The sequence below is a fragment of the Lolium perenne genome, chromosome 2 (assembly GCF_019359855.2).
Source record: "Lolium perenne isolate Kyuss_39 chromosome 2, Kyuss_2.0, whole genome shotgun sequence".
NCBI lineage: Eukaryota > Viridiplantae > Streptophyta > Magnoliopsida > Poales > Poaceae > Lolium > Lolium perenne.
In genome coordinates this window covers 202,670,070-202,686,113 of record NC_067245.2, presented here as the reverse complement: position 1 = coordinate 202,686,113, position 16,044 = coordinate 202,670,070, and the positions used below count along the sequence as shown (strand labels likewise).

Sequence of the window (16,044 nt, the reverse complement as noted above, 5' to 3'; positions counted from 1 at the left end):
AAAGAATTGGAACACAGTTCCGAATATGCCCGATCATACAAATACCGGGAGAGTCTTTTTTTTTTTAAAGAAACTAAATATCGGCATACTCGATCGTCTGCATGGGCTACCAGAAATATGTTTGTCCCATGCATAGGACATCCCGCACATGTTTGTGTCGTCCGATTCTCTCGGTTTCACGTTTTCAGATATGTGGTGCCAAGTATCATTCAACTTCAAATCATAAATTTCAAACGAAAATGCACGCAACAAAACCTAATGATTTTGTGCACGGGAGATTCCCTGCATGGAACAAATGCCAGTATCTTCAGTACCATATTACAAATCACCAGATAAGAAAAACAAGAAAACATCAAAGTTTATGATGCAACAACTTTGTCTTCAAGAAGGACACCGAAATCAGATAGGACATCCAAGTTCAAGATGCAAGTTTCCTAAACACCATCATCTGTTATAAGGAAATCGACCGTTTGTTTGTTGTTCTTACATCCAAGCACTCAACCAGAGTTCGCAGACCACATGCAATGCACACGGATACAATACAACACAAAGCGAGCTATAAATATTGTACTACCAATTTGATACCAATGACAACATGCAATGGACGCAAAGAGATCGAGGCCTACGGCTCCCTCCTCTGTGCACCGCTCGCCCACCACGGCTGCGCCATTCCACCCGCCGCCGCGCCGCCCATCGTCTGTTCCCCAGCCTGCTCCTGCCACACGGTCGACGGCCCCGCCTGCCCCATCGAGTTGTCTCCGGCGAGCGGCGCCGCGTACGCCGGCCACGCGCCCAGGCTCAGCTGCAGCTGCTGCTGTTGTTGTTGTTGCGCGCCCAGGCTCAGCTGCAGCTGCTGCTGTTGTTGCTGCTGCAGCAGCTGCTGTTGTTGTTGCTGATGCATCATCAGCCACGCGCTTGCCGTGGCAGGATCCAGCTGCGGGTGCATCGCGGCGCTTTGGGCCGGCGCCGGCGCCGGCGCCACCTGCCCGGGGCCGGCCCCCTCGCCGCGCCCTCCGGCCGCCGCGGCGAGCGCGTGCTGCCACGCCGACGCGGTGGGCTGCACCAGCGGCCACGCGCTGGCGACCTGCGCCTGCGCCTGGGCGAGCGCCTGGCGCGACGCGCGCGCGGCCTCCTCCTCCTGCTGCTTCTGCCGCTGCTGCTGCTGCTCGTGCTGCACGACGAGCGTGGCGCGGAGGCGCTCCGTCGCGCGGTGCTCGTCCTGGAGCAGCGCCCGCTCCAGCATCAGCCGCAACTCGGTGTGCTTCCGGGCGACCACGTTGAAGGTCACCACCTGCTTCTCGAACTCAGTGATCTGCTCCTCGAGGGTGGCCAGCACCCCGTTGTCCCACCTCTCGTCGCTCGACATCTCCTCCGTCCCGCCGCCGTCGGGGTCGTCCCCCTCGTAGTCCGCGAAGACATGGTATGGAAGCAGCCTGACCATCAGAGGAACATCACACGTACTGTTTAGCTCATCTGTCAGCCTTTGCGTTAAGAAGAATATCAATTCAATTACGACAAGAGGGCAAGTGAACAGGTCTCAGATAGTTTACGAAGATGCAGTAGCAGCATACTACTTCAGAATGATTTCACCTATTCATCGATTTTATAATCGAACAAAAGTATTACTACTACTAGCAAGGACCATCAGGCCTTGAACTTGTGAGCACCATGAACATTTAAATACAGAAGATATATGAAGTCTTCGAATTGACATGATTTTAAAAGAAAGAATGAGATGTAATGCACCGACAATAAGCACTTCCACAGCTAACTACTAGATCGGAGCAATACAATTTCAATGTATCTGACGATATGAAGTGATTTGGACAGGGTCGAACAGCAATACAGCATGCTGAAATTTTGGTTTCAGATATTTTATATTCATATCTGCTAGTGGTTTATCCTGATCAAGGATCAAGGATCATCTGACATGACCACTACTCATTCATGAGGGGCATATAATAGAGGCATATCTCTGTAAAAGGGACAAATGATCAACTATTCATAAACTGGTAGACATTTCAGGCAAACATGAACAGGTTTCAGAACATTCTGTCCGGAAACATAACAATGGTCAGAGGGTTCAATGTCTGTCGGCCCTTTTCCTGTTTATCACGGGGAATGCTACTTTTCAACAATTCACAGGGAGAACTATTGATCAGGCAATTTTCAATGTATCTTGTGAACCATGTTTTAATCAACCTGCTGCGTGTATCTATACCGAACAAAACCATGCTAAAACAATCAGTTATTACCCGTTTGATCTGAAACCAAAATTCTCCAAAAAATTCCAATTCGCCTCACCAAATTAATTAAGCAGCGACGCAAAACCAATCTCGGCCGTGGTCGCCTTGGAAATCAACACTCCAAGGCGAGTCAAGCAAGATCCAAGAAACGACGGACCGGGAAAATTCCAGAACGCGACAGGCAGCAAACACGCGAACCACGACGCGTCGATGACGGCGGCGCGGGGACGAGGGAGGGTTCGAGATCGATCGACGCACACGCACCTGGTTACGGCGTCCTCGACGGAGGCGAAGGGCGTCCTGAAGTCCGGGTGGCTGGCCTTCCAGGCGTCCTCGTACGCCATCTGCTCCGCCGCGCGCGCGCTGGCCGCCGCCGCAACCGCCGCCGCCGCCTGCGACGACGACGACGCGCCGATGCCGATGCCGATCCCCTGCATCGGCGAGAATGCCAGGCCGCCGCCGAAGCCCTGGGGCGGCGGCGCGCGCGGGGGCAGCCTGTGCTGCGGCTGCTGCTGCTGCTGCTGCATGGCGGGCGGAGTTGCGGCGGTTGCTGCTGTCGAGGAAATACCGCGTGGCGCAGGTCCTCCTGGTCAGTCGTAGGGCTTGGCTTGGAAGAGGAAACGACGCTGGTCAATGGGGTCCGTCGTCAGGCACCAAGTACTACCTTCTCTCCATTAATTTCTCATTTCCTTATTTCGACCCTGCTCGATACCAATCTCTTACTCATTTATTATTACACTGAAGAATGGCAATTGGATATTTTGGCACTTCATATTGCCAATGCCCCAGAAATTAATGTTGCAAACGTGAGGATTTTCGACCAGCACCTACGGATGCAATTGGTGGTTACCCAAATATAGGTGATTTTTTATGTATTTTGGAAACGCATACATCTTATGTATTTTTCTGCGAGAGATCTATCTTATGTTTTTGTGAGAGATCAAATTCGTATTCTTGACTCAGAATTAGGACTCTCGTGCACTTTGCTCGTGCAAAAAAAATAAATGTTTATGGCGCTTACGTGTGGACGCTCGACACACATTGGTACCGTGTCGTGGGTGTGATAACCGATGAGCCTATCTGCACCGCACGAAGCAAAGCTCAACCCCACAAGTTTCTAAATGGCATGATGGGAGGCACGGAGGTTTTAGTTTTCGCATATGGACAACTTGGCCTGACGTTTCTAATTTAATTTTTCATCCGTAACGCTTTAACGTTTCTGTTTCATTCATTTCTTTATTGTCGTGTTCGCCCTTACTTCTCATGGCCATATGCATCGTATCTTGATGCAGTTCGCGCAATGAAAGATTCTCTCGGCAAAAAAAGCTACACAAAAGGAATGTGATCAACATGATCTTATTTTCAAGCAACCGCCAGGATCTCTTTATATGCTAGTATTCATTAAGGAGAAATATGATTCACCAATGGCGAATCATTATGATTTACCAATGGTAATTTTTCAAATTTGGCTTAACCCACATGTTTCTAAAGGTATAATAATGGACACGCATGTGATTACTATGTCGGTACCGAGAGGCAACAAGGTTTTATTTTTCACATATCGACAACTTGGCATGGAGCTTCTAATTTATTATTTCTTGTACCGTTTGATGTTTTTATTTTATTGATTTCTTTATTGTCTCCCTTATTTCACATGGCCATATACATCGCATTTTGGTGCAGACCGCATAGTGGAAGATCTCTCGGTGTAAAATCTACACAAAATGAAGGTAATCAACATGATTTTGTTTGTTATATTGTGATCCAAATTCATATACTAAAGGGAGGCTAACTTCTGACGAGCGGAGCGAGGCCCGTCGCCGGAGGCTTGGGCCGAAGCGTAGCGTAGTCAGAAGTCAGATTAGTACTCATGATAATCCTGCTGATATGATGACTAAGCCTGTCCATGTGTCCAAGTTTGAGCTTTGCTCAAGCTTGGTTGGTATAACTGTTTAGCCCAAGTGGCTATTGGCGTCAGCAAGTGTTTTCTTTGTTGATTCAGGTGATTGTTGAAGTTCATGCTGCAAGGAATTTGTCTTAAGGTGGAGTTTGTTATATTGTGATCCAAATTCATATACTAAAGGGAGGCTAACTTCTGATGAGCGGAGCGAGGCCCGTCGCCAGAGGCTTGGGCCGAAGCGTAGCGTAGTCAGAAGTTAGCCCATACGTCGTGCCCTACAGGGACGCCTGCGGGGGTGCGGGGGGCGGCAGCCCCCCGCGGTACGGATCGTTGCCACCGTCTATATATTTTCCCTGTAAGCCACCGCTAGGGTTTTGTCGCATCATTGTACACCCACGGCGTTTGTAAACACCACCGAAATAGTGAAGTTTTGCTGGCTGGCGCCCGTGGTTTTTCCCTTGTGTGTTGCAAGGGTTTTCCACGTTAAAATCTTGTATCCTATGCAGTGTTTTGCTTTTCGTTCTTCGTTTATTGTGCATCTCGATTATAACATTGTTAACAAACAGTCACCAAGAACTCTTGGCATGCTATTCATTAAGGAGAAATAATTGACCCTAATTATAAGAGAAGCATATGTAAAATCTAATTGATAATAACTATAAGAGAAATAGATGTAAATTATCACAAGCTTTAAAGGTATAATGGAAGCATGTGATTACCATGTGGGTACCACGGGCATGGAGCTTTGATGCATTCCTAGTCATAGAGCTTGAAAGAGGAAACGACATTTGTCAATGACTCAATGGGGCCAGTTGTCAGGAGGAAGTACTAGTGCCTTTTTCCATCTCTATTTCTTTTTCTTTATGATTTTGCGAATTCTAGGCTAGCCAAGAACTATGTTAGCTCTCGATCGATTTTCCTGGCCATTCGGTCGTATTGTTTGGGGTGCCTTATTAGTTAGGTTGTCCCGTTTTTTTTTTCTCATGTAGTTTTTGTATTGGGTTGCTACAGTAATGGGCTGATTTTAGAGGAAGCGGAGGTGTTTGCTCAACTGGTTGTTTGTAGGGCCCTGCTTGTCTATAGTTTCTTCCAATTTTGTTTTGCATGCTAATAAACTTTCCCTTTTGCTAATTCTTTGCTAACCTAGAATTTTGTTAGCGCTCAGTCGATAGGTCAACGCAAGATTTATTGTCTAGATCTTCCTTTGAGCTGCGGTTTTGGTTATTTGTCTTGGAATTTTTCTGGTATGGGTCGGCATGTATGTGTCCACTTGTTTATTCAATTTATAGGCTAGTTGTTGTTTTCCTAGGCTTTGTTTCTTCTTTGGTTTTTGATATTTTGTTGTGCTTTGTATTTGGTCTCTTTCTTGTTGTTATTTTTTGGCAGAAAATGACTGCACCGAAAAGTTCTTCGTTGGAAACTCATGTCATTTGTGTTCATAGAATTGCATATAGCTGCGCAATTGCACATACGTGCGCAATCAAAAACCCATGCCATTTCGTGGGGCTACAATTCATTGACAATGGATGGTATCCTTTATTGATGTACATTGCTTACACAATAGTAAGATATTACTCTGTAAACCCTGGGCAGCAATATAGGTGATCTTTTGTACTCCTAATTTTTAAATGTGATGAACTAAATTAACATTTTTTAAACAATTGGGACCTCTCATGAACTTTTACTCGTGAAAAAAATTGCTTGGTGGCTTGGTGATTATGTGTCGACGCTTAAGACACATTGGTACCATGTCATCGATGTGAGAACCGATGTGTGGGATTGCAATCTGATCTTCTACTCATTTTGTCTACACCGCACGGAATACAAGCTTAACCCACAAGTTTTTAAAAGTATGAAGGAAGCATGTGATTTCCATGTGGGTACCACAATAGATACCCACTTTATAGTTTCGGCATATGGACAACTTGGCAGACAGCTTATAGTTAATTATTTCATTTGTAATGTTTCGGTGTTTTTATAGCATTCATTTCTTTATTGTGGTTTTCGCCCTTACTCGCTGTCATGTGCATCATCCTTTTACGCAAACCAGGAAATTGAATATTTTCTCAATGAAGAAACCTACACATATGGAAGGTAGTCACCATGATTTTATATAGTCACCAGGAGATCTTGATAGCGAATCATTGATGAGAAATAATCGATCCAAATTATAAGAGGAACACACTGAAAATCTCACAATGATGAATGGGCATGATTTAGTGACAATAAGTTTTAGACTTTGGGCGACATATACCTAGCTCGTGCAGACACACATGTTGAACATGGTTTTCCACGCTCCCTATGCACAAACCGAGTAAAATTCAAAAATAGCATAATGTTTGCGAGCCTTTTCTGGTTAGAAGAATGTTCTAAAATAATTATCTATTGGTGCTGCTGATGCAAATATGAATTATCCGGTAACAGAACTGTTGGTGAAAGTTTGGGGTTACTGCCAGTGGTACTGAAAGTTTTGTAATTGTGAGTTACAATGCAACGTGTGGTTTTCACTGAAAACAAGAAGGGCATTTTGTGAAGTTTTATAGTTTTGAAGTTTCGAAGCAATATTACTCTATGGTTAGATCAACCCAAAATAATATGATCGGTATGGTCTAACTTAATCAGCTTGCACTACGCGCCCAATATGCTATTTTTAAACAAATTTATAACTGTAAAGTTCACTAAAAAAAACAATGTATTTCCGTAATATTTTGGAAGCAGTGATCTTGGTAACCCAAATAGATGTCCAATCCAAGCATAGATTCTGATATTCACATTTATAACAATTCTAGCAATTGTTACCCTATTTGCATACATTTCTATCTATACCTTTGGGAAAATTAATCTAAAACAGTTTATAAAAACGGTATCAACCACATGTTTCCCATCATACTATATGAAGGATCAAGTAATGCATTTTTTGTTGGGAGGAGCAAATTTAGTGCTTACATTTCTATTTCTATCTTCAGGAAAATAATTGTAAAACATTTTATAAGAAAGTCCGGTAAACATCTACATGTTTTCTGTCCTACTATGCCCAGGATCGGTACAGCTTTTACATTAAACTACAGGGGAAGTACACGTTTCAGTCAGAGCTGTTGGGAACTGTCGATATAAGGGTAAAAATACTCAGAAAAATTACAGCAATGCAGCACTTGTAGAGAGAACTTCCTAACCCAAATCGTTAGTTCTTTGTAACTCAGAAATGTGTAAATCGACGATTTTTGTGACATGACATGCATAGTTATGAGAAAATTAATGTAGCAGTTCCCCTAAAAAGGGAGCACAAGAAGCATTACCTTACCTGCTACAAAAATGAACAACATAAAAGGGGGGATTTTGGTTACCATATTCGAGGTTTATCTAGTTCAAAAGCACAGTTTGGTCTTTGGTGCACATGACATTCACACAGTTAAAAATAGAGTTAAATAATTTATGAAGATGGGTTAAAAAAAGAACTATATCATATGGCAGTGTGATCAGGCCAGATACGATTTAAGTAATTGATTCGAGCTATTTAGTCATATGTCAAGGACAGCTTCTATGTTTCTGCTAAGTCGGTATTTTATTAATGAAATCCATCTGACATACCAAAACACCCTTATTTAAAGATCACTGTCACTTGTTGCATGATCATATTACCGAAACACTCTTATCTAGAGAGCACATGTTGCATGATCATATCAACAAAGATATAGACTCAACAAGGTAGGCTGGAAAAATAACCAGAAAATTCTGGTCTATTTTGGTGATAGAAGTCATAATATTTTAATACTTTGTAACCTTGTAGGGTGAGCAGAAAGGTTCACAATAAGCCCAGCTATTGCATTTATTAAACCTCCGAAAAAGGGTTACACAATTGAATATGACTATCAAACTGAAGAAACAGTACCGAAGTAGATAGATCACTTTCATACAAGGATTTAGTTGCTCGCCTGAACACTGTCAGACCTGCTACACTACACTGACCCAGAACATCTCCCTCATGGAGTAACCCAGGCACCTTGGAATAGTTGGCTTACTGTTTTTCCTAAAATCCACTCCAAATCTGATGTTGAAACAGCTATCTTGCCAGCGACATGAGAGATGGCCTCCTTTGCTCCTTTGTAGCCACATTCAGGAATGACGTAGGGGAAGTCACTGCAAAGAACAAGTCCAGAATATAACCTCTGAGTCATGGGTATAGTGAAATAGACTCTGATCCAATGAAACTCTCGCCGGTGTGCTGTTTAAATTCACCTTCCCCACATTATTCGATTAGCTCCATAGCTGGAGATCGCGCGAGAAAGAAGCCGAGATGTGTCCTCATATGGATAAGATTCTCTTGTGATCCGGAAAAGAGCACTGTACTTGACGTAAACCTGTTGACGTAATGCATCATTGCATCAGCCTTAACATGGTGACACCAAACACAAGAATTGAACATGGCACTGTTGCCAAGCGACACTTTTACAATCAGGCAGCAGACATCATTTTATCTATTTGGCTTAAATCACTCTACTATCAACATGTAATCCACCTCACAAAATAATTTTTTTGATCCCTGATCTGTGTGCTCTGGTACTAGAAACTAAGAATACTAGCTTTAACAAACACTCGAAATAGCTACATTGCGCAAGTTAATATTTTTTTTCAGAAGCTATTCATAATCATGCAAGAATAGAAATTCAGAGAGTCAAGTCGTTGATTTCTTGAGCTACCTGCACAAGGTAACATGTTTCAGCAAATACCTGTGGGAATCTGGATAAATTCAGAAATGAAGAAAATGCCTTTTCTTCGTCATCATTCCTGCATGTTGATGCCAGGAGAAGTTAGTTCAGATGACAACATGGTAATAATTGCATTTATTCCAGTTTATGGACAAGCAGCCACACAAGCCTACGTTGGTGGCTTGCAGAAAGCCATATGATCAAGAATAACAGTAGTTGCAGGATAATCCATACAAAGCTCCTCTATTTCCTGAATATATGAACTGATCCCCTGCATGAACAAGAAGTCAAGAACAGTAAAGAATAGGGAAATATCAAGTTACGTCTTCTTCATTATGAAATAGCCTGGAGTATACAGTTCAGCAGATAGTAATACATAACTGTAACTAGCTTTTAATATTGGCTCAGTTCTAGCTGCTGACCGACAAAACTAATGATCTCAAGCATGCAATTCTTTTAGTTAGAACCTTATGATGTGACCTACTGTTCTGTCAATCTGATCATTATTCGTTTTGTATCACCTACAAAGCATGTTTACCATTAGCATTTTAGTGACTGCAACACATTAATACAAAACTTAAATCCCATTTATATCCTTTACATTGAGTACACATGCATCTAGTATATGAATGCTTCTTTTACCTTCATCACCATAATTCCAACTGGTGCTCCAAGTTCTCCAGCCTTAGCAAACAATGACCTCCCCACCTCATTGGTCATCTATTCATATGAGAAATTTTGTGTACTCAGTCATCTATAATCATAAAGAAAAATCAGACGTACATGACAGCTGATTCTACAATGATGCAAAGTTGCCCATGTGCAAACCTTTTGACTGGAAGGCCATAAGTTTGGGTTGAAACGGACAGCACGGTACTTTTCCTTGTGAGAAGCAAGTGAAACATATATTACAAAGTATGAACCATTTATTTTATGCTTAGAAATTTCGAAAAGACTGTACTTGCACAATCAGATGTTCAAGCTGTTTAATGCCACTCCCATCATCTGCAGGATTCGCAAGGCAGCAGCCGATGAATTTTGATGGATATTTCTTCAAGACACTACAGAACAAAAGAAATATGTTGAAGCAGACATACAAAAATAAATAAGGATTAAAACATATCAAAGTAGGAAACTCATTGAACTTTTTGTATAAATACACATCATAAAAGTAGTTCAGTTGGTACGGATGGAAGAAGAGTTTACCTAGTCACTAAAGAGTGATCAAACATATGATTAATAGGCTGAACAATGAGCGCACCCGCAACTCCAGCTTCATCCATACACTAGGGAAAAGATAAACAACGTTCGTAACAAAAAATTCATTGTCATAATCGATCTCAAGTCCTTGAAATTCTAACAAAAAAGAAGTGGCAAGCAAGATAAAGAAATAGAGTATGCATGTTGGAACTAATATTTGCAACACACAGTTTAGTGGCTAAGAAACAGAGGTAACAGAAAAGGGGGACAGGGCATTGGGTATTTTCTTTCCGCGTAGAATTGCCGTGTCCCAAATAGGTCATTCATAAGAAACTCCCAGCTGAGTTTTCCAAAATCTACCCGTAAAAGAATGGAAGTGTATCTTTCCTAAGAAACAGAGGTCCTGTTGATACACAGACATAGGGAAGTGGACATTGGGTTCTTCTTTTCCTCGTGAAATTCCCATGCTATAAATAGCTCATTCATTTCATCTAGACCTAAGAAACTCGTGACTGAAAGTTTGGTTCCAGTGGAACTGGGACGTCCCAAACATACCACAACTTTTATAAAAAAACATACTACCACAAGTTCAGAACTTCACTTGCTAATGAAATATGAAGAAGAAGAAAGTGACACCTTAAGAAATACAGCACCAATCAATCAATATCACAATCTTTCCCCAATCTGATAATGGCATGATCCACCCAGGATGCGGCACATCATCATATCCATCTACTGACAGACTGACTACTTCGTTTCGAGCCGTCTACTGATAGTCAGATACGATACTACCACAAAAGAAGAAGAGCAGAGACCTCGAGCAAGAAGTCGACATCACCCCGGAGCGTCGCCTCCTGGCCCGGGAAGAACGGGTACTCCCCGGCAGCCTGCACGCGCACAGCAGAACCACATAAACCTCATCAAGAAACCAGATTTGGGCATTGATGTCCAAGTGCCTTTGTTACCTGCAGCGGCGAGGCCCAGACGTGGAGGTGGGAGTCCACGACCTTGAAAGGATTGGAGCCGGCCTTGCTGGAGGCGGCCATGGCGGCGGCGCAAATGGTGCTTGTGGTGGAGGAGAGGAGGAGCCTCCTCCTCGATGTGGGTGGGGTAGGTGAGAGCGAAGTGCGGGAGGAGGTTGTGGCGAGCGGGGACAAGAACCTGCAGTGGGCACGCGCTGCTGAGGAGCAGGAGTTGGCCATTACAGAAGATGAGGTGTGGTGGCGGCGTACGGTGTACGTGTGCCGGTGGCCGGAGTGTAGCACCAAGTGCCAGCCCAAATGCAGTACTACATAATTTACAGGCCGGGTGGCGGCCACCATTACATGGGCTGGGATGGGACAATGGGCCACACGGCGGTGTATGGGCTGGCGAAGTTACGGCTAGCCTTTGTTTTTTCCTGTTTCTTTTATATTTTCATTCCTGTTTCTTCTTTTTTTTTTTTTTTTTTTTGTTTCTGTTTCTTCTTATGATTTTAAAAATGTTTAGATTAGAAAACTATTTAAAAATTAAAATGCGCAAATTAAAAAGTGTTTAAATTTAAAAATGTTCAGGTTTAAAAAATGTTTACATTTGAAAATTGTTCAAATTTAGAGAAGTTTAATTTTAAAATTGTTCAAAGTTAATAAAAGTTCAGATTTGGAGTTTTTTCATATTAGAAAAAATTTCAATTTCATGATTTGTTTGTAATTTAAAAATGGTTGAACTTTCAGAATGTTCATACTTCAGAAATGTTTAATTTTGAAAATTGTTCAACTTAAAAAATATTCAGATTTTACAAATTACACATTGTAAAAAAATATTCACTTGTTTTGAAATTAATCGGATTTTAAAAATAAAAAAAATAAAAGGATCCTAACTTTAGAGCCCCTCTGCATAGGTGGCACATTGAAGGAAGACAGACACTTTACACAACTGGGCGAGAGGCCTATTTGGTTCGGTAAAACAAATGAGCGGACGTTATGGCGCCCGGACCAAATCCTCTGCGTCTGGTTCCGGTGGAGATTTGTGTGTGACCGTTTTGCAAAAGGCGCACGCTAAGCATCGGCCGCCGGATCCGGAAGTTAAAATCGGTTGCTTCCGTGTCCGTTGGATTAATATCGTGTGGCTGGTAATCAATCACGTTTTTCCTGTTGTACTGAGTCTTCTGCCGCATGTCGCTATCATCTGTCGCTCTTGACCCACCATGTGCAATGGATTATGGAGTGAACCTCTACCATGCGCTGCTCTGAGTTCTCTGCATGCACATAGAAAAGTCAAATTTCTATTACTACAACCACAAGCTATCCGCAAAATGATAACATCTAGATTTGCACTGATAGCCTCAAAAAGTTGTTAAGCAACAAATTTTCACCATAATTTGATTTACAACAAGAATTGCAAATAATTTTAACAAAAATCTGAAATAATTACAACAAAAAACGTAGACTACTACAAAAATAATCCATATATTTGCAAATAATAGAATTGGTCAAGTACAGATTGAATTACAACAAAATTAACCAACTATTTTTTACAAAATTTGCAAATAATTACAACAAAACATCCATATGTTTGCAAACAATGCAAAAGTAATCAAGTAACAATTATTTTTTACAAATTAAATTACAACAAAAACACTAACTATTTTTACAAAAAAGTCACAAACAATTACAACAAAAAATCATATATGTTTGTAAACAATTCAAAGTGATCAAGCAATAAATAATTTTCTACATATTAAATTACAACATAAATCACCAACTAATTTTACAAAAAGTCACAAACGATTACAACAAAAAACTGGTGCATAAAGAAGCGAGTCTTTAACTGATCTTTGCGCCTACTCCCATGATAGATGATGTATCATCCAGACTTGTTTGGGATTGTCCCGCTTGCTGAAAAGTGCAGACCATTACTCGTACTAATTAGATGGCGTCCCGGATGCAGACTTGGAAAGGTAGAATAAGTAACAAACGAACAAGTGGAAAACTAACTAATACTACTAAGGCGAGCCTCCAAAAAACATGACCAAAGGTAGTAAAAAAAGAGATCAACGGTAGGTAAAAAATAAAAGAAAAGCTAGCTAGTACCCTAGGCTGCAATTTTCAGCGAGGAAGAGAAGCTAGTTATGCACTCGAATTCAACATGCATGCTACAGTAGCTTTGATAACAGCGCGTGGCAAAGAAACAGAAGAGGACCAAGCGGACATCTGGTGCAAGTTGGAGCCAGCTAGCCAGTCCGGGCGCGGGAAGGTAATCCACTTGCGCTGCGTCAGCACGACCGATCTCTCGCGCCGATCGGTCGGCTGATAGCAAGCGTTTTTCTTTGCAAAAAGAACCCCGCACTTTTTCCAAATCACGAATGGTCCGATGAAAGCTCTGTATGAATTCCTCCCAACCCGGATCAAACCCTAAATCGGTCCCCATATCGAGCCGCCATCCCTGCTTCCCCTCGCCGCCATCGCTGCCTCCTCCCTCGTTGCCTCCCCTCGCCGCCTCCCCTCGCTGCCGTTCCTCTCCGTCGTGCCTCGTCGCCCTGCCCGGCTGTCCCGGGGCCGCTTCCTCCTCGCCGCCACCTCGCGTCGGCCCTGCATCGGCCCCTCGGCCTCCCCGTCGACGGGCGCACGCCGCCGTTGTCGGCCTGGGCCGCCACCCGCTGGATATCGCCGCCATCCAGCACGGCCGTGGCGGAGGACGCCGCCAGCCAGCACGGCCGAGCCGGCGGCTGGACAGGAGCCGGCGTTTTTTCTTTTTTTCTTTGTAAAGATCTTTGTTTGGATCTTGTTGTATCTGCTGGATCCTGTTGTTGTTGTTGTTAGTATCATGTAGAATGGAATGGATCCAGTGCTTGTTTCTGAAGGATCTTTTAGATTTTAGATTTTTGATTTAGATACTTTCTTGTATGTGGTTGATCTATGAAGATCTATGAAGAATTACTTATAATAGCAACAATGGATACCCACTACATTTTTGTGAAGGACTTTTTTGACTTTTAGATCTTCATCTTCAATATCTGAAGAACTTGAGAATGACAACAATGGATCCATATGAAAAGTTCTGAAGAACTTGATACAAAATAATGGATCCACACACCAGATGTGAAGAACTTTAGAACAGCTGCAAGGATCTCCTGAGAGAAATTTGATAAAACATAGGACTTTTTTTGCAAAAATAAAGCACTAATCTTGATGTAGTGGACGTTAGCCGATTGGGTCCGGTTGGAATCCACTTCTATTTGGTTGAGCTGTGACTTTTAAACTATGGGTTGCTGCAGAGCTGTTGTTCTAAAAGTGTGTTACAAGCATAGAACTGTTTGGCAAACTGGCCGGCGGCGGTTGGTTGTCTATTATACCAAGTCTGAATTGCCCTTGGAATGCCGAGAGTTTGTCTACAGATTTATGATTTTCTACTAGTGGCATTATGTACTCGAATTTCACTGGAATTTGAGCTATTCTAACTAGGCAGATCATCGAATTACGTGCCATACATGCATGTCGTTTACTATCTCCATCCCAAGGTTTAAGGCCTATTTTTTTCCAGAAAGTCAAACAAAGTAAAGTTTGAATAAATTTTTAGAAGAATTTATAAACAATTGTAGGATAACGTTGCATAGAAAACAAAAAATTTCCTACCGCGAACACGCAATCCAAGCCAAGATGCAATCTAGAAGACGGTAGCAACGAGGGGATTATCGAGTCTCACCCTTGAAGAGATTCCAAAGCCTACAAGATGAGGCTCTTGTTGCTGCGGTAGACGTTCACTTGCCGCTTGCAAAAGCGCGTAGAAGATCTTGATCACGGCGCCACGAACGGGCAGCACCTCCGTACTCGGTCACACGTTCGGTTGTTGATGAACACGACGTCCACCTCCCGTTCCAGCGGGCAGCGGAAGTAGTAGCTCCTCTTGAATCCGACAGCACGACGGCGTGATGTCGGTGGTGGTGGAGAAATCCGGCGGAGCTTCGCTAAGCGTGCGGGATGTGGTGGAGGAGAGAGGCCGCTAGGGTTTGGGAGAGAGGGGCGCCGGCCACTAAGGGGTGCGGCCACCTTGGTGGTTCTTGGGTGGCCGGCCCGCTCCCCTTGGCCCCTCATTATATAGGTGGAAGCCCTAAGTGTTGGACTACAAGTCTCCGAATAAGACCCGAACCCAAAACCTTCCATGTGATAGGGAAACCTACCCAAGGTGGGAATCCCACTTGGGGTGGGATTCCCCCCTTCCATGTGGGGGGGGTGGCCGGCCCCCATAGGGGGAGTCCACTTGGGACTCCTCCCCCTCTAGGGTTGGCCGGCCATGGAGGTGGAGTCCCTCCGGGACTCCACCTTCCTTGGTGGTTTCTTCCGGACTTTTCTAGAACCTTCTAGAACCTTCCATAGAACCTTCCGGATCATTTTAAATCACATAAAATGACATCCTATATATGAATCTTATTCTCCGGACCATTCCGGAACTCCTCGTGATGTCCGGGATCTCATCCGGGACTCCGAACAAATATTCGAACTCCATTCCATATTCCAGTTCTACCATTTCAACATCCAACTTTAAGTGTGTCACCCTACGGTTCACGAACTATGCGGACATGGTTGAGTACTCACTCCGACCAATAACCAATAGCGGGATCTGGAGATCCATAATGGCTCCCACATATTCAACGATGACTTTAGTGATCGAATGAACCATTCACATACGATACCAATTCCCTTTGTCACGCGATATTTTACTTGTCCGAGGTTTGATCATCGGTATCACTTTATACCTTGTTCAACCTCGTCTCCTGACAAGTACTCTTTACTCGTACCGTGGTATGTGGTCTCTTATGAACTTATTCATATGCTTGCAAGACATTAGACGACATTCCACCAAGAGGGCCCAGAGTATATCTATCCGTCATCGGGATGGACAAATCCCACTGTTGATCCATATGCCTCAACTCATACTTTCCGGATACTTAATCCCACTTTTATAACCACCCATTTACGCAGTGGCGTTTGGTGTAATCAAAGTATCTTTCCGG

At 43.2% G+C, this 16,044-nt stretch overlaps 2 protein-coding genes across 2 annotated transcripts; both read right to left on the bottom strand.

Moving 5' to 3' along the window:
* Positions 1 to 417: 417 nt before the first annotated feature.
* On the bottom strand, positions 418 to 2,897 carry LOC127318384 (uncharacterized). Its single transcript, XM_051348868.2, has 2 exons — positions 2,511 to 2,897; positions 418 to 1,433 (listed from the first exon to the last, which is right to left on the bottom strand). The coding sequence occupies exons 1-2, from the start codon at positions 2,771 to 2,773 to the stop codon at positions 623 to 625; spliced, it is 1,074 nt and encodes a 357-aa protein (XP_051204828.1). The 5' UTR covers positions 2,774 to 2,897; the 3' UTR covers positions 418 to 622.
* A 5,050-nt stretch (positions 2,898 to 7,947) lies between these two features.
* Positions 7,948 to 11,301, bottom strand: LOC127318389 (uncharacterized). Its single transcript, XM_051348874.2, has 10 exons — positions 11,018 to 11,301; positions 10,868 to 10,939; positions 10,059 to 10,138; positions 9,814 to 9,913; positions 9,681 to 9,734; positions 9,495 to 9,572; positions 9,026 to 9,123; positions 8,874 to 8,931; positions 8,383 to 8,504; positions 7,948 to 8,283 (listed from the first exon to the last, which is right to left on the bottom strand). Exons 1-10 carry the CDS (start codon positions 11,252 to 11,254, stop codon positions 8,127 to 8,129), a joined length of 1,056 nt encoding a protein of 351 aa, XP_051204834.1. The 5' UTR covers positions 11,255 to 11,301; the 3' UTR covers positions 7,948 to 8,126.
* Between the last annotated feature and the right edge of the window lie 4,743 nt (positions 11,302 to 16,044).